General features: G+C 45.8%; 1 protein-coding gene across 4 annotated transcripts in view; it reads left to right on the top strand.

Moving 5' to 3' along the window:
• Positions 1-98: 98 nt before the first annotated feature.
• Positions 99-22376, top strand: part of LOC124203620 (serine/arginine repetitive matrix protein 2-like) — a 29830-nt gene continuing 7552 nt past the window's right edge. Inside the window, exons 1-17 of one of the 4 annotated variants that reach the window (XM_046600323.1) lie at positions 99-1626; positions 3001-3189; positions 7648-7802; positions 10104-10198; positions 12588-12734; positions 13307-16423; positions 18535-18588; positions 19011-19300; positions 19631-19913; positions 19995-20168; positions 20249-20371; positions 20505-20731; positions 21304-21376; positions 21449-21629; positions 21715-21814; positions 21881-21921; positions 22037-22239. In XM_046600323.1, coding sequence (XP_046456279.1) covers positions 3058-3189; positions 7648-7802; positions 10104-10198; positions 12588-12734; positions 13307-16423; positions 18535-18588; positions 19011-19300; positions 19631-19913; positions 19995-20168; positions 20249-20371; positions 20505-20731; positions 21304-21376; positions 21449-21629; positions 21715-21814; positions 21881-21921; positions 22037-22239 — 5395 coding nt within the window. In that variant the 5' untranslated portion in view covers positions 99-1626; positions 3001-3057. Of the gene's footprint in view, positions 1627-3000; positions 3190-5681; positions 5928-6693; positions 7117-7647; positions 7803-7888; positions 9045-10103; positions 10199-12587; positions 12735-13306; positions 16424-18534; positions 18589-19010; positions 19301-19630; positions 19914-19994; positions 20169-20248; positions 20372-20504; positions 20732-21303; positions 21377-21448; positions 21630-21714; positions 21815-21880; positions 21922-22036; positions 22240-22376 lie in introns of those variants that run through there. The other 3 variants (XM_046600325.1, XM_046600324.1, XM_046600326.1) reach the window with 3 other exon arrangements.

Below are 22376 nucleotides of genomic sequence, written 5' to 3'. Positions count from 1 at the left end.
ATGGATTTATTATTTAGCTTTTTTGTGTGTGTTTGTGTGCCTTTCTGCTTATATTATTATTATTTTTTGTTGTCTGTGTCTTGTGTGATTTGTGTCTTGTTTGCCTTTTGTAGAGCTAACACCCAAAATGGCTTATGTAAGCGGTCGGCGGCGGCGGCGTTTTTTCCAGCTCATCTTATCGGCTACAGAAAGTGTCGATCGGAATCTCTGTAACAAACAGCCCATGTTAAAAACTGGAGTCTGGCGTCCTTTGGTGTAAGTTTTTTTCAAGCCCAGCGGGTGTGTGTCGGTTTGGCTGAGAAAACATTACCGGCCCGACACCATGTGGTTTTTACGAGCCCACAACAACATTTGAAAAAAGAAAATGATTATTTGCGATTTAACGGGCGTCCGATTCCAAGTACGCGGCGTCTAGTAAGTCACTGGTGTTGTACACACAATCCTACAGGAGAGGAATGTGTAAACAGATGGACGTGCGGCTACAATCCGGGGGGAATCCAGCTGTGTGTCGGGTTTCTTCTTTGATATGATGAACCCCGAAATGTTTTGGCGACAACACAATACCTTCGGCCTATTTTTTATTTTTTTCTCTTTACCTATTCTTTATACTGGAGGGGGTTTTGGCCGGTGGTCTGCGGCCCGTGTGTATTAATAGAAAAAAAAAAGAGGTCCGTCAGTGTGTGTGTGTAGTTGGGGGTCCAGCTGCAATGACGTCACTGCCAGTTTGATCGCATTGGCCCCTGGCGCACCACGGCGTGAATAGGATATCATTGGCAATACGCTTAACTTTTCCCAAGTTGAGATGATCCAATAGTCTTCGTTAGTTCCTTCCTCCCCTTGCACACTTTTTTAACTTCCAGTTTATCCATACAAGACACGCTACCCCCAAGTTTCCAGCAGAACGTCCAGGGAATTTGGCGTTTTAAGAAGATCAAAAAAATAAAAAAGTGGAAGAAAATCGTTAAAAAATTCTCTCGGTCTTAGGACTGGCGCAGAGTGTATCTTCTTTTGCCTATAGACACACATCTGCATCAGCGGATATATATTCCCTTGGCTTCCCTTTTTCTACTTGGTTGTAGTTTCTTCACTTTCGTTTGGACTGCGCTGGCGCAAAAGTGAGAGGGGGCCGGAGCCCAAGCCGATCGACGTCCTCCTCCTCCCCCAACCGTTCCTGGGCAGCAAACAACATCTGCGCAACACACACGAGAGACTTCGATCCTAGTGTGTTGACGGTAGTCGTCGTCTTTCCAGTGTTGGTAGTCGTCCAAACGGCAGCCAAAAAGTTGTTGCCTTGGCAAAGAGTGTCCAAAAAAGTTTCTGGTGTGCGACCGCAGTCCCTGCGCTGTCCGCGTGTGTCTCGGTTCGTGATACAGTGTCTTTGCGTGTGTGTCTCTGTGTGTGTATGTGTGTGCGTGTGTGTACATAGTGCGTGAGAGAGATCCTGTCGTTTTGTTTGAGCAAGGGGATCGAATGGGATGAATGTCGATCGAACTGGATTCGACTGGTGTTGATCAAAGACGGCCGAGATGGAAACCGGTTGGCGGTGAACAAAATTTGAAAGACATTTGAAATTGTGTGCCATTACTTCTTTCAACTGGGAAATCTTTTATCGACGTCAAATCAATCAGCTAAAAGTAATGTAATTAAAATAATAAAAAGGAAAAAATTGGAAAGTCGATCTTTTGTTATTTTCCGATCGAGTAGTTTCGGCTTGTCTTATTTGACATTTCCATTGTGTGTAGACGTCCATTTTTTTTTGTGTTGGTTCCTTCTTTAGTCTGAAGCCGACAGTCGACGACTAATAGGGGCGACTCCTATAGCCGACATAAGATCGATGATATTCCCCTGTTGACCAGTATAGCCTTAGTCCTTTTTTTTTCTTTTCGGGACTTTGAATGTAAACGGGCCAATAGGCACGTGGCGTCACCCGGAAGAGAGTAACACACACAAGACAGTACATTTCTAATCATGTTATAAGGTTGGTGCTGTCCGAGAAAAGGGCAAAGTTCAACTTAACGCTCGGAATTAATTATTCGGCCTTGCGGAATGAATATGCGCAATACTCCGTTCCAGGAAATCTAAATAATTTCCCTTTTCATTTTCAATAGACAGATGATGGCCCGTCTTTTATTAGTTGACGGACACAATGGGATATGAGCGGGACAGCACACAAACGGGTTGTGTGTGCGTAATGGATCTCCTCTAGCCATCCGCAAAAGAGTGGGTGGGGATTCCAGCGCTCCTGAGTGGATTTTAGCCTTACAAGTCCGTGAAGGAGTATTATATATAGTCAGCAGTAGGCCCGTCTTATCGACATTATACACTGGCAGGGTGGGATAAATACGGGATACTTTGTGTTGGACATGTGTGGGGAAATGCATTTCAGACTCCCCTACCCAACGTGGAGAATTGACGACGACGGTCGTGATCCGTTTGCCCTCTCGGGATCGTGTTACACTTGAAACTCTCCGCCGCTGGCTGGTCTATATAGACTTTCACTCAACTCTAACTGCTGCTGGACGTGGTGTATGTGTGTGGATAAATATATACTACTGGGGCTGGGCACATTGAGTCGGTCAATGCCCCGGAAGAAGAATGTTATATGTGCGTTGTCTTTCAATAGAAACTTTTTCGCTTGGAAAAATCTAAAACAAAACGTACATTTTCCTTTTTTTTTCTGGCAGACGTCACTATGTGCGCGCGTTATAGTTGTCTACACTGGAAATTTGTCGCCGATAAGAAATGAATCCCACAGCTGGGCGATCTTTGGTGGAAAAACAAGAGAGCATCTCTCTCGAGTCACACACATTCTGGGTCGCTGGGCAGGGCCGATTGGAAGGATAGTAAAAGATGAGCTTATCAGACGTCGAGAGATAGTGATGGATGATATTATATAGAGAACTCTCTGCTGCCGTGGGAAGGATGAGAGTCAAAAGAACAAACATTCATCTCGAAATCTTTTGTTCTCTTTTTCTTTTTGCTCATCCGGTCATGTCGTCAAGTTGCCTCCGCAGTGCCAGGAGCTCCCCAATAAGAAGAGCAACCAATCTCTCTAATATGATGGATACCCCCACCAGCAGCACCAGTAACAACAATAACAGCCGTCAAGTGATTCTGGAAGGCGGACTACCGTGGGGCTTCCGGATTCAAGGAGGATCCGACACTGGCGTCCAACTCCGCATCGCTCGCGTAAGTATTATTCCAACACAATCCATCATTTGTGTTTACTCTTTTATTTAAAGGAGAGCCCCTCTATACGTAGATTGTTATACAGTCATTCTCTTTTGCTCCCGTTGTTGGTTGGGTCCGGCCGGAGCCTGCAATATAAATCAAAGAAAAAAGACGTTGAAACTTGCGCTATTTCACATTCATAACAGAAGAAGCAGCGGCCATTTTGGTTTGACTTTATCAACGTCGAGCTTATATAATGATAAGACTTCTTACGTGATTTACGATTTTAGACGTATGACAGAAATAGAGAAAGAAAGTTCTTGAAAGTTGAACTATATAGCCCAGAAATATTTTTCAAGTGCTCTCGGCATCCTGGAGATTGCTTCCGTCGATTTATCACTCAATAAAGAATGTTGGGAAAAAAAAATAAGTTTATGGATGGATCCGGCAACCACTAGACACACACAAAAAAAATTTTTTAACCGAGAATGTTTCAATCTTTTTCGGGATTTCTTTTGGGTGGGCGAAACACGTCCGTTTTCCTGTGATTTGTGCCGTCCCGACCTTCGCTAAAATGACACACGGACGAGATTAACGATCCGTTTAATGAGGCAAAACTCCGCCGCCTCAACAGAGACACTTTTTGGACAGGGAAAGAGATTTCAAATGTCTCCCGAACGATTCGACACGGTTTCTTCTGCACTCACGCTCCTTTTTTTTTTTTGACAATTCCAATCTCGTCTGGTCTAATTTTATAAAAACACGAACGAAATTTTGTCTCGTTTCTTTTTCTTTCCATTTTTCTTATTTCTTTTCGCGTGCTGGTTTTGTTGGAGAAGAGCCATTCGATCTGGTTTCGATAACCATCCCTTTTTGTTTTCATGAATAAAACAATCACGTATAGTCTGCGACGTCGACACATGTAACACAACATATGTCCAGACCTGAATGATAGGTATACAGCGTACGCGCTGGATCTATAACAATCGATAGAACGTGTGCGGATACATTTCCCCCAGCAATGCCGAACTAAAAATGATTTCAAAATAAATCTGATCCAACATGTAATTTGAAATTCCCGCGCGAATGCATTCAGACTACAGAAGACGTTTTGATATCGTCTTGGCCCGCGGATGAGATGGGAGGTCTAAAGCGGAAGAAGGATAGGCTTGCGATGCAGATTAGGTATGTAGTATAGTACCTTTAAACTTATACAGACGCTTGCTTGGGTCTGCCAGCTTGATGCCAAATTTAGACACTGGTTGGCTCTTTTTCTTTTCTTCGCTCATCATGTCCTATGTACGCAGTGTGTGTGTGTGTGTATATATAAGCGGGGAAGGGGGAAAAATAGTTGTACGTGTGTGTGTGTATATGTTGTTGGCGGCGCATATACGAGTAACGAGGATAATCACGTGACTTTGGCCTTGGGTGAAAAAGATCTAAAGGACTGGTCGTGTGTGCGTATATATTTCTCCTCCTATCTCTTGATATGTTTGCGTGGCGTGTGTGTGTGTATTTTAGGAATTCCCGATTCGTCACGCTGTGTGAGAGACGCTCGTCGTCGACTCAACGGCGTCGCCACCCAACAAAACATTCAGAAAAAAAAGCCAGCCCGTGATTATTGTACACCCATTCCTCCAGTTGCTTCCATCTTTTTTCTTATTTTTTGCGCGCATCAACGCCCAACTTTTAAATCTCCCGGGCTGTCACTTTTCTCCGAGTTGTTCATTTTTAATTCGAACAAAAAACCGGGAGAATGGATGACAATGTCTGGAAGGACGACGTCATCGCTGGCTGTTTGCTGATGCCAGACAACTGGTAATCATCAATTATTAATAAGAATTGTACAAAAGTTTAATTATGAATCATTTAGAGTGCAAAACAATGTCTGGCTTTTTCCGCCGTGTCGGACTCTAATTGGATTGGCCAATTTGGAAAGTCAAAATTAGTTTTTCTTTTTCTTCTTTTTTTATGACGTCAAAGTTTATTTTAAAATTCTAGTGGCGGCATCTGTTGTGCGGGACCGACGCGTGACGCAACCGACGGTCCCGTTAGATGTCTCTATACGATTTCAAACAAATATACAAGTGTTTTTCTTTTAACATTCCTACGTGATTGTGTTTATAAAAGGGTCCGCTACATTTTTCCTTGTTTCCAGGCTAAAATAAAAGGGAGGGGGGTCGGAAAACAACAGCACATGTGTTACGACAATATTAAAGAATTGAAACCCGATATGCCGAACTATACAGGAATGAGGCAACGCCCACTTTGCTCATTTTCTTTTTACTCCATCCCGTAGAGAAAAAAATGAAACAGGGCCGTGAAAGGATATATCAGACTGTGTAGGACATGTATATACTTGAACATGCCAAACGTCGCTGTGTTAAAGAGCGTTTTCAATTTCCAAAATGGAAACGGAGAATTAAAAGAAATACTCCCTGGACGGCCCGAATGTAAATCGTCAAAGCCCAAAAGGCCCGTCGATGCCCGTCGACCGCAGTTAGCAACGAAACACGGCGTCGTTCATTAGACACACGTTATTAGTTCATCTGTTTATTATTACTAGTTTAATACCTACACTGTTATTAGAGTGTAGACGTCGAGTTTTTACATGCAGTCGCCATTTTTGGTTTCAATTTGATCAATTGAGTTTTTCAAACCGGAGATTTATAGTTTGTGATTTTCTTCTTTGTTCAAAACTCATGGCGTCATCGGCGACTTCGTTTTTCAGTGGAGGAAGACGCAAGAAATACGATGTAAGTTGACAGAGAGATAGCAATCAAACCATTTCGGATTTCGTTTCAATTTGGAACTTTATATCCCACATGGATGCACGTTGACATTGTCTTCGAGGATCAGATATCTTTAGGATAAATCGATGTCGTTTACGACTGTTAATAGCGAATGTTCGGTTCACCAAGGCCTCAATTTCAGTCGCCAATTGTCCACTTTATTCTTCCTTGAACGACATTCGAAACTTTCCGCACGCGTAGACCACAAAATTGCACGATTGAAATTATGATATTCTTTAGAAATTGGATATTAAATATTCAATTGCAAATTAATAAAATTATTTTATTTATATAATTTAATTTAAATGAAATTTTAGTTGAGTATTAATGGAAAATCATATTTATTGAAAGTTTAATGTGGAAAACTGACAACATCCTAAATTAGCAAGAATCAAATTCTGAGTCACTTGTCGTCTGAAACGACACGTTATTCAAAATCGAAAGTTTCTGTGTGAAAGACTAGTCTGAGACCCTCGCCCAAACTTCGGAAATGTAATGTATCAATTAATTAGTAATGTCAGTAGTAGCCAATTAATTAGTGCCTTTGATGTTAAGAACTAAAGTAAACTTTTGGAATTGTGGGAGTGTTGATTTAGTGTGACAAACAACCTGTGTTGTCGAAGGAAAAAGAGTTGCATTTCATCGTCTAGAAGGCACGTGGATTCAAAATGAAAGTTAATTGATTTAAAAGTAATGTACTATTTTCGTCGTGAGTCCCGGGGCTGCCAAATGTCATTGTCTTAGATAACTCGCTATACAGCTCACATCCTTTTTCGTCGATTGACTTTTTTGTTTCTTGATTATCGATTGCCTGCAGCCATGGCCTAGCTAAATCAGCTTATTTCTTTTTTCCAATCTGGTAGAGTACCGTATACCTTTCCCCCCCCCCCCCTGCGGGTATATTATTAACCAAACAAAACCAAAAACCGAGTTTGAAAAAAGGGCGAATCACGTGAAAAAGCGAAAGGGAATTGAATCATTTCAAAGCCAAAAGAGAAATAAAACAAAAGACACGCGGCGGTGTGTAGTGTAGTTGCTGGTATAAGGGCGGATGTTCAGTTCCGACCGCGGACGACCGGAAGGGAGGAGGACGCCGTTGCTGCACTTGAACAGTTCGAACCCGATGAGGAGAGAGACTCGCACACAGCACACGGTAGTCTACTGCCTTCTGTTTTTGTTTTAAAAATATTTTTGAAGGATGTTTATTTTCATTCCGAAAATAATTCTGAAAACAGAAAAGAACCGCCAACGGTGTGCGTTTCTCTCTCAAGTCCACCGGCTGTTTTTGTTTTTTAATTGAGTATTCCCGTTTCTTGTACAATATAATCGCACTGAGGTTTCTGATTTCAAAACGAGAAAATGTGCGGGAAATTTACCTGTTTAACCGTTATTACGCAGCTCGGCAACCAAGGAAAAAAAACGGAACAGCTCCGAAAGTGAAGTCATTTAGGAAAAACGAATGAAAATGTCACGAGTCACTTCCGGCACGTCTGGAACTTTTGAAAAGGATTTTCTCGGGTTTCGGCCTATTCATGAAAATAACGTGATTATTTCTGTGTTGCATAAGAAATGCCCGGGGAATAATAATAATAATAATAATAAAAACCTTGTCATGTGAATTTCACTGAGTGATTACAAAACATTTATAATAAACTTTTTAATATACTTTTTGATATTTTGCCAGGTGAATCCTGGGAGCAAAGCAGCGCTGCAAGGCATCCGGGAAGGCGACGTGATTACGTCGATGAACGGCCAACCGACCGAGAAAGAAGTCACCAACAGTCAAGCTCACGCACTTCTCAAAGAAGCCGGACCCACTCTGCGCCTCGGTTTAAAACAGTTAAGTCGATTTCATTTTCTATATTTTTTCACCCCCAACAACGCGAAAGGATTCTTCTCTTTTCTTCGTTGTTATAGTTGTTACATGTTGTTAGGTTATTTGTTTGCTGATTCTCTCGCGTGATGTGTGAACCGGAACGATTTTTCTATAATTGGATTTGGTGGCGCACATCTAGAAATAACAAACTCACACATTTCTTTATAATATTATTAGATCGACTTTTATATGTTTTTTCGATGTGAGGATTTATGTTTTCTTCTTGGGAAATGACAAGGAAATGAATTTGGATTTCAACATTTCCTTGTTATCAATTTAATTTTTAAGCTCAGCGCCATTTCAATTTGGATGGCGGGGCGTATAAATTTCATCCCCATTTGATATTGTAATCCTCCCACCGACGCCCGCTGTAATTCCAGCTCGCTCCACCTCCTTAATTTACATTAACAAAACCTCCCCATGTTTGCGTCTAATAAGCCCGTGGGATTCCGATAGCCAGCAGACGGACTTTCGGGGGGATCCGGCCGGCCGCTCTGCAGCTGTCGGATCTATACATTTTTCACTTTTGTTTTCTTAAGACGTCTAGTGGCCTAGGCAGCACGAGATAATTAAAAGGCAGCAGCCCTAAATTGAAAACGGAAATACCAGCAGCAGGGTGGGCATCAGCAGGATCGATCCTTGTGAGAGTTAACAGACAGATGTATATGTGTGTGTGTGTGTAGGCTGGAAAGAAGCGGAAGAATGTCTCGCCGCTCGCTTGCGGTTCGCTTCGACTAAATTCTCTTTAGATTTCAAGAGATAACGCGACTAAATTGAATAGTTTCACTGTTGTATATGCGGTCAGAGAACAACAACAACACAAGACTATATACAACGTTAAAGAGCGAAGGAAGAAACATTGTTGATCCATTGCCAGGAGTCGAAGAAGAAGAAGAAACTTATCCCCGCAGTCGAGGGAATAAGAGTCTCTTCTCAGTCTAGAAAACGAACGAGTGGCAAACGCACACACACTAGTTTCACATCGTTACTCTTAGTCCCAGCACTTCGATCCGGTCGGGATAGACTAGATTCATTTGTCTGCAGGATCTCTCCAAATGTGTCTGCCGTATTTCACTCGGTCGCCTCTTTGCTAACAGCCTGTAGCATCGCCTGTGTCGGTTTAACAGTTAATCTACTCGGCTCTCATTCATTTGTCTCGCTACCTGACAAACACGTACAGAAAAATCAACCATGTCGTTCAGAAGGTAAAAAATTCCAGAAGAATTTGGTTTGCCCAGTTAGTCACAGATTGGAGGGTGCGGAAAAGTTTTACAACAACAAAATTTTCGGAAAAATGAAAATTTGTGTTTGTGTTCATCAGTTTTGGCCGGCCGTGTGAGTCATTGCTCGTCCAGGTTCCTCGTGAGTTAAGAGTGGAGGCAGCCAAGAGAGAGAGAGGGACTGATGAGAGTTGGAAGTCAACAGCGCCGACAGACGCCCGCCGTGTGTGATGGGTCCGAGAATCTTCTCCGTCGGTCGGGGGCTCTCGTTGGGGCCCCCATTCCCCCTATATATAGCTCTATGATGGATTGTGGGGCCTCTTACATACTACGTACTCCCTCCTTGAGAAAAACACACACACACTCCCGCTCAAAAGTGTTCCAAAAGTGGAATTTTTTGTGTTTTTCTTTTCTTTCCCTTCCGTCCTCCTCCTCATCTCGGGTCTTTTTTATCTTTTTGACGGACAGCCTCTTAACGGAGCTCCTAGGGGCTCCTCTAGCACAGTCGGCGTGGAGGAAACAAAACAAGAGAGAGAGCAAATAACACACACACAACGAAATAACAACAAAAATAGAATTGGGAGAGGGTGCCGCCGCTCACACGTCCGAGAGTGTGTGGCGTGTGTGTTCGTATTGTCTCTGATGAATCCGCCAGGACGACAATACCCAAGCCCCCACCATCACCACCACCACCACCCCCAGCTGTGTAACACAGACAATATAAGAGAATTAAGGAGCCCCCAATATAGCGAGAGAGAAAGAGAGAAAGAAAGAGGATGTGTTTTTGTTTGTTCTTTTTCTCCTTCATCAGCTTCTTCCTTCCCACTTTACACTGGGACGACGCCCCACCCACTGAAAAAAAGAAAATAGGATTTTGTGTGTGTGTATTTTTCGGGAGTTGATTATAGTCCGTCGGCCCGTTTTATTTTTTCCCCCCTTCTCAGACGCTCCTGGTTGTTGTTCTCCGCCAGTTGGGACCAGTTTCTCCTTTCCATGGCTCATTTTCTCTTCTTGTTTTTGAATTGATTTTCATATTTCCAAAAGGGGGTCCACTCTGACCAGACGACTCTTCAAATCGTCGAGCGGAGCGTCAGTTTCATCCATCGCATCCGCCGCTGACGTCAACCCAACATCATCAGGTGAGTGTCTAGTTTTTATTCTTCCACTTCATTGTCCTCTCCCCTGTTGGAAACCGGATGACATTGTAATGTGCACACGCGCACAGTTGCGGAACCTTATTACGGCCCGAATTTGGCACGGAGATGAAAAATCATTTCGCTCGTCAAAATGTATAGAAAGGCACCCGCTGGATGGATGGCAACCAACCGTTAGGGTTTGTCGGATAGATGACTACTACCTAGTCATGTACTTGTACATGTATTCTATAATTCACGCTCGGTTGACGATCAGAAAGCTGCAGGGTCATCATCAAAAGACGTTGGCGCAGAGAGTTGTTGGGCGCGTCGAGACGCGCACAAACTCTCATTTCCGACGCATCCGCCCTTGTTCTTCTAGTTGTTTCTTTCTCGACAGAGTCATAAAAATTTCTGACGATGTTTTGGCGGGTGTAGGAGGCGTTGCCAAGTGTCATCCTCTGCAGCTAGCAGTCGCCTGGATTTATATGATCATTCCGCCTCGACGTGATACCGAGTTGTATACACGCCGAGTTTGTTTTTGATGGGTTTTTCCCCGCAACAAAACGTTGAGAGCTGCAGCCGAGAGTTCAGAGTGGAAATCAGCCGAGGGCATCGAAGCGCATCGCCATGGAGCCATCATTTGAATAGATTTTCAACAAAATCAAATCATTTTTACCTCCGCCATAGTAGATATACGTAGTACGTAACTAGTCTGTCGTTTGTTACACATACCCCCACTGTGCTGTCACTGACGTGGTGGGGATGGATATGTTTTTATATAGCGCCGGGGTTTGACGTTGGCTGGATCACGCCCAGCTCTCTCTCTCTCTGAATTTTCGTTCGTTATCTCTTTCACCCCAACAATCGGCTGCGCAGCGGTTCCACATTTAGAAATAAATTGATATGCTCTCTCTCCCCCCCTACATACATGCATATATTGTTGTCTCTTGTAAGGGGATGGATGGGTATATGGATGCCGTGAGGGGGCGTTAGCAAAGACACACATAGCGGAGCTCTCTCAGCTAGGCGGCACGAACTAACGCCGGAAAATAACAAATAAATCCACCTGTTGTCCAAGCCGGTCGTGTTAGTCACTACCTTAATACCGTTGAGTAAGTGTGTGTGTGTGTGTCTGTGCCGGCTGGATAGTTTTTCTTGGCAATTTTTTGAAATCTTATTTTGGCGGCAAATTTGAATTGGAAAAAAGTTTGATGGTGAATGCGAAATGCTGCGCGCTGTTCAGAACAAGCTCCGCCTCAATCGCAGCAAAAGTTTACAGTCGCAGCGTGCTACTTTCCTTTCGGATCATCATCAACAGGATCATCATCATCATCCAACCGGAGCAGGTGATGTTGTTGTTTGATACGGCCCCACCGCCGCCAAGTGCCCGCGTCTCCAGCGGAAACTTAACAGTGTGCGCCTCGTGTGTGTGTTTGGCGTTTTATATTGGACGTGCCATCCGCGCGAGTCGGGTGTTGTCTTGTTACACGTAAAACATCGTTGTTCACGCAGCTTAAAAAAAAAAAGATGATGGACGGATGCGGTTCGTAGGGTTTTTTTTTCGAGGCTTTTTGCATTTTACATGTGGAAATAAAAATGAAAAAAAAATTCGCCGGATAACGGCGGAAGTGGGCGAGTCCCTCCAAAATAAAAAGAGGGAAAATTGTTTCGATAAAATTTAGGAATAAAAAAATAAACATCGTCACACGGCAACACCAAGTGGATCGAGTTTGACGCAAGACATTTTCATGTTCACGGTGGGTGGGTCCCGTCGCCTAGGAAATGACAAGTTTATCCGTCTCTCGGCGGAACACTTTCTCTCTGAGCTCTCCGGAATTGGGAAAATAAGAACCACCTTTATTTTTATTTCTTGTTTTGCTGGATCGATGATTGATCTAATGAGATTGTGCAGGGAGGTGGGAGGGAGGAGGATATAGAGATGATGATGATGGTGTTTCTCTCTATTTTCTTTTGTTTGATGATGGCGGATGAAGCTCATTGTTTCAAACTCGCGCCGAAAGAGCGCGCATCCACAGACGCATCCACATCCGGCCGAGCGCTTTTGTGTCCTTCCATCGGGCAACCGCGCCCATTTAACACACAAGCTCTTCTCTCTCTCTCCCTACATATCAGTCGACTTCCGCTCTCCATTATTCCGTATAGCGTGATCGCTAACCGTTAAGGGCCATCATCATCATCCATGATGATGATGATGATGGAGCCAATCGAATGGCCGAAAAAGCCGACAGAATCAGCCGGGCTAAAGAGGGAGGAACCTTGTATACCTTATACACCCCACCGACCGACCTCCTCCTCCCCTTTTGAACTAATCTCGATCCGCGCCATGTATACATGTCACCTGACTCTGTGTGCCAATGTCTTTATTGAACAGGTAACGGCGGCGTAGCCGCTCAGTCGACGTCGACCAGTCACAACAGTAGCAGCAACGGCAGCGGCGGAGTTCAATCATCTTCGTCCACCACCAACACTACATCTACCAGCTCCACCACCACCAAGACATCGGTGCTAACCAGATCAGGTCAGCCGACTGTTATCGATTTTTTAAACTCAATGATTTTTTTGGTTTTTCGATTGATTGGCTAATTATTTAGGTTGTAGAGTTGCATGGTGCTTTGTATATAACACACAATCATATTTTTTTTTTAAATGGGAATTGTGGTTCCCATGACGACACATGTTGGTAGTTTTATTAGTAGTGGCTCTCTTTCCAAATTGGCGCCCGTGTTCAGATTCCGCGTCTTGATTCGTCGTCGTCGTCGTCGTCCTTTTCTCGTCGAACCGTAGAAACATTGGGGGAAATTGTGATTTGCCATTTGAATTCCAATCAGCAAAGAAAACAATCGAATGATTGTCTCCCATTAATCTCCAATCAGGCTCTAAACAACTTTCGTTGTAATCTTTTCTCTTGTCTAATCCATTGTGACGTAGATTGGATTGACGTATTATTTGAATGCCGTTCTTTCTTCTTTTTCTTTATTTTCTTTTTTAAAATTTAAATTTTTCAAATTTCGCCATTTTTCTTTTTGTTTGGACACTGCTGGATCGGTGCCGATTCGGGTGGGCGGGGACTTTTTTGTTTTTGGATTCTAGACGAACGGCTGGCGGAAGAAAACGTTCCAGAAAGGCCAGCTCGATGCGCCAAGAATAAGCGTAGTAAAAGTAGTAGTAGTAGATCTACCAGCAGCAACAACAACAACAACAACGCGTACAACAATAGCGGAACGGAAGAGAGTGAAGACGAGACCGTCGACTGCCATCGCAATCTGACGGGACTGAAATCCGGTCCGTCTTCGCCGCCGGCAGCCGCTGCTGCCTCCTCTTCTTCAGACGATCCGCTCGAAGGCATCCATTCCATCTTGTCTGAAATGGAGAGAGAAATCCGGCACACGGGGATCGATCCGCAGTCAGAGGCCATCATGGCCCATCTGCCGCCGCCGGACGGAGGAGCCTCGGTCGAGCCGCGAATCGGCGGACTAACAATAGAAGAATTCATTCACTTTCTGGCGCTCCTGGAACGCGTCAAGGAGCAACACATTGACACGAAAGAATCTGGCGACGATCCAGCAGCCGGATCGGGCTCGGCCACTCCGTCGGCTCCCGCCGAGCGGACCAGCCCTTACGACAATATAATCCGATCGCTGGGGCCGGATCATCCGCTCTATTGCAATGTGGCCACCTCGCCCAGGATCAGTCCGCCTTCCGACGAGGATCGATCCCGAGGATCGTCGGCCTCTTCATCGCCTTGCTCATCGGATGAGGATGCCGGCCAATTCCAGCTGCCCGACGGAAAGTCTGCGACTCTGCCCGGATTCTCTTTCCTCGAGCGGCTCTTCCTCCGCCGCTACTTGCACGTCATTCCGGAGGAGGTGGCCAGCGACTGCGGAAGCCACAGCGCCCGGCTCAGCCGAGCTCTCAGCGGACTCTCATCCGCGCTCAGCTATCTGGAAGATGTCGACGACGATCGATTCTCGCACGAATCCGTCGGAGATGAATATCCGGACTTTGCATCCGGCGGATCCCTAACGCCCGTCCCAAACCCAACGACAAACGGCAGCGAAGCCAATCCGGTTCTAGTTCCAGTAGAACCGGAAGGCGACCGAGTTGAAGCTCCCGAGTGCATCCAGCAGCAGCCTGTCACTCACAGCGATTCCGCATTGCAAGCCGAGAAGGCCAGACAAAATGCGGAAGCGGAATCGCCCGTTGATGTGACTGAACCCCGCATTATTCCGCCGGAAGATGGATTTTCCATCGTCTTGGCAGTCCCCGTCATGATAGTCGACTCGAGCGACTACGATGATCCGGCGGATTCGCCCACAGAAGATCGGGCCCCTTTCATCTCTCCAACTTCATCCAATCTGCTGGAAGAAGAAGCCGATCGTCCCACGCATTTCCCCCAAGTGCTGGATGAGATGAACGACCGACAAGGAATAAATGAGGAAGATGAAAAAGCGGATGAAGAAGCCAAAGAAAAGGAGAAAATGAAAGAAGAAGAAGAAAATCAAAGCGAAGTGACTTCATTGGCGGATTATTGCGAGCTGCTTGACGAATCTCTGCTGCCACTCAGCGTCCTAATGATGCAAACATCCGGCGGCAGCAGCGTTGGTGGCTGCTGTCGTGACTGTGACGAAACGACGGGCCAACGGCCGTCGCATTCAGAGCGGAACGACCCGCCGACGGAAGACTACGCCTGCTCGTGCTCTCTAGGCTTCAGCGACGACGATGATGATGATGGAGACAACGACGACGACGACGTTAATGTCGGCCACGATGATAATAATCAACAGCCGGTGATAATCGATTCCGGCGAGGTGGCCATTCCGCTGCCGCCGGCAGCCGACGGATTAACTGGAATGACGACAGTTCAAGAAGAAGAAGACACTAAAGGAGAACATGGGCCCGATGGCGGCGACGACACTTTAACAATGGATTCCATCCATCGGGCGGATGGCGAGGAGAAAATGTCGCCGGTGATTGGAGAAACGACAGTGAGTGGAACATCGGTGGTGACGTTGATTGACGCCAAAATCGTCAGCGTCGATTACAAACCCGTGCAGCTGATTCGTTCCAGCGCTCAACTCCGTCACGCTGGTGATGGTGGAACGGCGGATACTCTGGACGAGTTCCAGCCGGCAGCGGCCCCGGACGCTGAAAATAGACAATTAGCGGGCGAAAATCCAGCAGAGACGGACAGCAGGCGGACGATGGGACAAGTGTCGAATGAAGAAAGTGATCCGGCATTAGCTGCTGTCCGTTTTACGGCGGAAGATTCCGGTTTAGTGGAAGCGGCGATGACTAAATTATCATCGGCGGGGGTCAATCAACCGGAATTGATGATTCCGGTTGACCAGGGCGTCTGCAGTTCCACGGCGAAGAAACACGGACGTGTCGTTGATGAAATGCGGAGGCTTTGGGAAACGCGTTGCGCTGGTGATTCGTCGACAGTTCCGGCCATTCCGTCTGATCCGGATAACGAACAAGACAAGGATACATCCTTCGAGTATGGATCGGATCAAGCGACTCCGGTTCCGGAAGAAGAGCCGTCGGCCGCTATCGTCGAGTCGCCGGCGGTGGTGAACGATCCGGTGCGGATGAAATCTATCCAAGAATTCCGGATGCTTTGGTCCGGATGGCCTCCACCTCCACCACTCCCTCCACCTCCCGAGCATTACGGCGCATCCGAAACGGAAACAGGTTACTCCACTGACGGATCGGAGCCGTTCCGGCAACGGCGGAGGAGAGCAGCCCAAGCTCTGATGAGCTCCGTCCCGACGCCTCCGCCGAGACCCACGCCACCTAGGGACGAAAACTTGTATCGACTACGATCCGATCACTCCGGATGGCACGACCGCCCGCCGGAACCTCCGCTGAGGTACCAGCCGTATCTCGGACAACGCTACCAACCGCTGTGCTATTATTCCGCGCCGGAAGCGGACGAAGAAGAAGACGACGAACGGGTGAAGGCTCGCTTGCTGGCCGACTGGCTGGTGCTGGCCAACCGAAAGCGGAGTCACTCGCCATCCAGCGGCACCTACCGATCGATCCAGCGCTCCAATTACAGCACGCTGACGTCGACGACGACGACGACCCGCGACACATCCGCCAGGGAATCGGAATCGGAGGCCTCGGACTACAACGATCGGACCGACTGCGCCACCGCCATCCGGCGCTACCGGCGACGCCAGCGAGATGACGAGTATCTGTCCCATGGTGAGTGCCGGCAGGCTCTTCCGAGTCGGTCGAAAAATAATAAAAACAGACGGAAGAGAGAGAGAGAGAGACAGCACGACCTACTCCCATGACCCTGCCTGCCGCATGATCCGGATGAGAAGTACTGGACCCACAAATTACAATATACCAGGAAGATGTCGAGTATATCTGCTACCTACAACTACTACTACTACTACTACCATTGACTTGTCGCTTCTACTACTACTACTACTATTACTACGTATTCATATTTTTTGCTGTTTTTTTTGGATTGTTGTTTTTTTGAATTTTCTTTAATTTTCCCGCCTAGTCAGCGCCATCTAACGAACGTCCAAGACACTCGAATTTTAAAAATTTTAAAAAGCAAAAGCTGTTGTGGACCATCTTTTTTGAATTGTGTCCTTGATTGTTAGATAAGTGGAAAATTCTAAAGAAGAAATGAGCAATCGCTAAATTCCTGCTTGACTGGAACGCCGGCCACCTCGCCAAAAATTTTTAATTATCGTCGAGATCCTTGAAAATTTTATCTTTTTTGCGCCAACCGCAAATTTTGTTCTTTTTACCCCGAAAAGATTTTTGTTCCCACTTCTCTCTCGACTCAACGATACATGGCGCTATAAATATTGCGTCAGTTGATTTGAAGAGAGTAAAGGGTGGCGCCCGGTCACCCACACGACGGACTGGAGTGGATAGTCTATTTTCGGGGCCCAGGAGAATCAAAAACACGCGCTCTTTATTTCCACACGTATTCCTCCCCCCTACGGGAGATTGAAATGAGGGTTGTAGGGCGGAATCGACACGTGAGGCGGATGAGATGCGGTTCATCGGCGCGGAATCTGTCGGAAGCCAATAGAAAAGATGGGAGGGGGGGAGAGAGAGAATTCATTAACGCTCCTCGGTAATAGCGCGCTCCTTGCATGAATGAATCAACACGGTGAAAAGGGGGGGCACCAACACCGGGACGCTGGACCGCGCTGGACCCACCCGGCAAAATCCAATCTAAATGTTAATCACGTACCGCATTCAACTCACCCCCCTCCTGTCCATCTTTTACTCTCCCTACATATAATATCTGTGTACATCTGGCCGCAAAGATTGTATGGACGAATCGGTCGAGGAGAGAGTGACTTCCTTTTGCGACGAAGAAGAAGATGACGACAAAGGCGCTGCTGGCTTGCTGGGCGAGATCGAAAATGCACTGGGCATGGGCATTGGCACATTGGGTACAAATCGCTGGATCAAATCCAATTCGCTAAACTCAAAAGACCGCAAAAGACAAAAACATTGAAACTAACCGCATGTGTCGAATTTTCAGGAGAGCTTTTTACAAAATGATGTCCGTCAATGTACGTGGAAGCTTTTTGGCTCCGTCCGTTCAGTCCTTATAAGAAGTGTTGTTGCGAACACGTTGGCCAGCCAGAAGTTGGAGGAGGCGGTAGGCGGGAAAAAAAAGGGGTTCAAATTTAGCGCTCGCAACTTCCGCCCTGTCTAGGGACGACAAGATGGATCCGGATCTTTTTCTCGTTAAAATAGAAGAAAAAAAAAGGAGTTTTGAAAAACATGGGCTGGAAAACTATGGGGGAGAGAGTAGAGTAGTCCCTTTTTGAAAAAGTTGTGTGGTTCCTGGAACATACAACACAAGATGAGCTGCTCTATAACTTCCTCGGGGCGTGGAGTTTGTAGATGGGGGGGATTGCTTTTATTGGCAGGAGGCGTCGTCGTCGTCGTAGTAGTCCACACACACGCGCTGATGCGGCGACGCCATTGCTGCCTCCGTTGTCAGTCTCTTGCCGCCTTCCGGCCGCTCAACTCCATCTCCACCCATACAGACCACCGCTACCGCCGCCTTCCTATTTTTAATGTTTTTTCTGCCTGTCGGTTCAAGTGTTTGCAACAGCACACACGAGTAACACTAGTAGCCATGTGTCCTTTGTGGCTTCTTGTCGACTGATTGCTCATTTACAGTACCTCTCGGGACTTTGTTGTGTGTGTGTGTGTGTGTGTGTTGGGGTGGAATTTGACCGCCGGTCCGAATTTGTTCGTTTGTCTTCGAATTGAAAACGAAATTTTTCTGATTTCAATTTTTTCCATCGCAATGGTCAACCGAACAGGATCTTCGTCATCGCTTTTGTCGACGCCCTATCTAGCCAGTAGTCCTAAACCAGGTATTTTTTTATTATTTTTATTTTCTGTTATTATCTTGTCGGCTATTTTGAATGTAGTTTTTTTGTTTTTTTTATTGACGTGCCGTTCCTTAGAATTAAAAGGGATTCGGTTTATGTAGAGCCATTCATCACGCTCAATCCCCTCACCCCATTCATCCACGTAGATTAAATAAAGACTTTGGGAAACCTCTGCGCTTTTGCTCGTCCTATTTTTATCATCAACAACTTTTGACTGGGAAATCCTTTAATTCTTCACGTTTCGACAAGAAACATTTTTCAAATAACTGAATTTTCCCATACCGATGTCTAGTCGAGTTAAACAGACAATTCATTACAACTTTTTTAATTAGTACTGAATAATGATGATTCAATCACTGTAATGAATGAAATTAATTCCTTGTCCTTTTGAATAATTCAATCAGGTGTTTGGTCGCCGGGTCAGCAACAACCGTCGAGTCCTCCGGAGAGGGACAGCAACAACCACCAGCAGCAGCACCACCGTCAGTCACAGCCGGTAGTAGTCTCTTCCGGCAGCAGCAACGGCAGCAGCCAGCAGCAGCCGCCACCGCCAATTTGGATTCCGTCCAGCCAACAGCCTAGCCCGAAATCAGAGCGGAAAGAGTTCCGGCCAGTCCGGCTTGAAGCATTGAAGAAACAGGCGTCCGCCCAACAGCAGCAGCAGCAGCCGCAGCAGCAACAACAGCCCCAGCAGGTATTTAAAAATAGCTGCTGCCTTAGAGAGCCTATACAACTCACACACACACGCGCATATAGACACACACACACACACACACATAACCAGCAACGCACGAAAAACACACATGGAACATTTGAAACTGATGAAGATGAATGGAACTCAACAGATGATGATGAATTCTTTTATTTTTTGACCAATTTATTTCTTTTTCCGGGGGACGCGGTTGTACTTGGCTGCCAAATTTGATTTGTTGTTTTATGCTATTGCCTGACACTTTGGAACGTGTTACAAATGGATCAAATCCAAAAAAAAAAATGTTTAATGTCATCAACGTGCGTGAAATAGCGCGAGGGAGGCCAGAAACCACCTGGGGGTGTTGGCAACAACGGTACCAAACCGGCGGCTCCGACCAGTTTGCCACCTTTTGCTACAACCACATCCACCGCAGCATCTCATCCATCCACCAACGCCCCAACCACCTACTCCTCTTACTTGTACCCGTCCAGCTGGGACAATCAGCGCCAGCAAAATGCCCCACCGTACGGCAACAACAGTGCAAACAGCACACCCATAAACACACCGGCCAGCGAGCACTCGGTTTTGACCAGCACTTCGACCAATTTTTCCGGTCCGTCTCCATCCTATTTTTTTTTATAGCCACCCCACCCAAAATGTAAATTTTAATTCAAATGATTTCATTTCCAATCAGCTTTGTCTTGGGACCGGAGAACAAACGGCGGGTCCACTTATAGTGGCGGTTCGGGATCGACAACACCTACGCCTTCGTTACAGCCTTTGCTTCCGCCGGCCACATCTTTGACGCCAACCAGTCACCTGCCCAAGGTGCCCAACACCACCGTCACTCTCCTACAGAAAGCCAGAGGTCCGTCCATCCCATTTGCAATTTGAATTTTTGATTGGATGAGGTTTTTTTACCTTATTCGATGATTTTCCAATCATCAGAGGGACAATTGCCGAAAGGTGCCGCTTACCTGGACAGCCCCAAACAAGGCGAACGTTCCGGAAATCGCCTAGGTCAACCACCTCCGCCCCAACAGCAACTGTACCGTAGCCCATACGAGCAAGGTCTGCTGGCCCCGGCCGTTTGTTTATATTTAAACAACACCGAAATAGTTTATAGGAAAAAAAAAGAAATCAGTGATTGTTATGAAATTGCCGGCCCGTTTTTCTTGATTTGTTTGTTGATTGCTTCCATCAGTGTACAGCATCCAGCGCGAGTATAACGTGCCCTCGACGACTTCTTCATCTGGCCCAGGCGTTTCACAAGCCAACGGCGACGAAAATAGCCAACAGCCAGCGGCGGCATCTTCTTCTTCTTCTTCTTCTCAGCCGCAAGAAACGCGCAAGTTTGTCGATTTGACGGCCAACAAATTTAGCGGCGTCGGACCCGTTTCCAACGAAGGCGTTCCCATCGCTTTGCGCTCGGTAAAACTTCCAACTGACTACGGACTTTGTTCCACCTACTAGTCTAGTGTCTCCATTCGTTTCGCTCCGTACGGGCCACTAATTATAGTCTGTTATTTAGACAGCGCAGCCATCACACGTTCGTGTACGTACCAATTAGTTTGTAATCATGTAGTAGTAGTCGTCGTTGCCAGAATTGTTCACTCTCTTAACGAGATACTTGGAACCATTTGAACCTTGAGCGGTTATACTTGTAACAGAGGCTGTGTGTAACGAGTGCTATCAAATGTCACCTTGACGAACATTTTTTTTTTGTTCCCATATCGGCTGCTGTTTGACTTTTGTTATCTTTAGTTTATCGATCGATGGTAGGTGCTTTGAATATTTTGAGATTATTATGTAGAACAGTTTTATTCACACGCTCGGGTTCACAGACGTTTAAAAAATGTTGATCGACGATGAAACGAAGGTAAAAAGGAATGAAGTGCTCTCAAGTGCAACGTCTATTAATAGTCGACAAAGAACTTGTTTATCATATCTAATATGACGTCATTAGCGAATTTGTTGTGTAATTTGGATATTCGTTTCTCCAGGGCATAAGAGAAGAGGATCATCATCACTGGTACCGGCGTATGTACGAGTCCTTACACAGGGCAGGAGGTCCAGGTAATTCATTATAAATTAATTGGCATGTTGATTCATTCAAACTCTTGATATTTGGTTTTTAATTTTCTCAAGGAGATTACGTCACTGTGCGCTACAAACCTGGTCGTGGACGAGGTGGAGGCTACCAATCGGAGCCGGATCAGAACCGATACGATTACGATTCGGATGCCGGTCGTTACGCAACTTTGGATCGCAGACGTCAACGCATCCACAACGATTCCGAATCTAACGGCGGATCACCTTCGCGAATAACGTAATTATAAACCAATTAATTAACTCATTCCATCTAGACATTCCTGTTGTTTTACTGAAAACACGTTGGAATTAATTACGTACAGGAATCAAGAATCTGAATCCTATCGTTATCAACCCGGTCGGATTGAAGATTACGAGCCGGGAATCCGTTCCTCTATCACTCAGCCTCAGCCAGTCAAACAGGTAACTTTTTATCATCGACATTCCATCAAATTAATCGATAACATTATGTTGAATGTTAAATTTCAGTCACCCAAGATCAGCATCCCCAGCAAATCGTTTACGAATTTGTAAGTTACATTTGTCTAAAATTTCCATCAAGACTTGGAATTTGATTAAATTTCTTTTAATGAATTGGATTTAATTTGTTTTAATGAATTTGATAAAAAAATTTTTAAATGGCAGTGCTTTGAAAGAATCCGGTTACGAGAGTGACTCTCAACTAGTCTTTCGACGGCGTTATCCGGCCGATTCGGCCGAAGGGGGTACTGGACCAACAACTCCGGCAACCGATCCGCAAGAGCAGCGTCTTTGGTACCGCGACATCCAGCGTGGAGGCGAGGTGCCATTGCACGGACTCCGCAAACAACAGCCCGATCGACCACAAGGTAAGAAAAGGCGATCCATTTCTTAAAGCTGCATCCGCTTTATAGCCGAAATTTCGATCATTGCATTTGGACTGATTGCAACTTTTATAACATTCATTGGGACCAAATTCCATTAAAAACAAAAACGCATCCAGCTA

This window comes from Daphnia pulex, chromosome 10 (assembly GCF_021134715.1).
Source record: "Daphnia pulex isolate KAP4 chromosome 10, ASM2113471v1".
Taxonomy (NCBI): domain Eukaryota; kingdom Metazoa; phylum Arthropoda; class Branchiopoda; order Diplostraca; family Daphniidae; genus Daphnia; species Daphnia pulex.
This window is presented reverse-complemented; position numbering and strand designations above follow the sequence as displayed.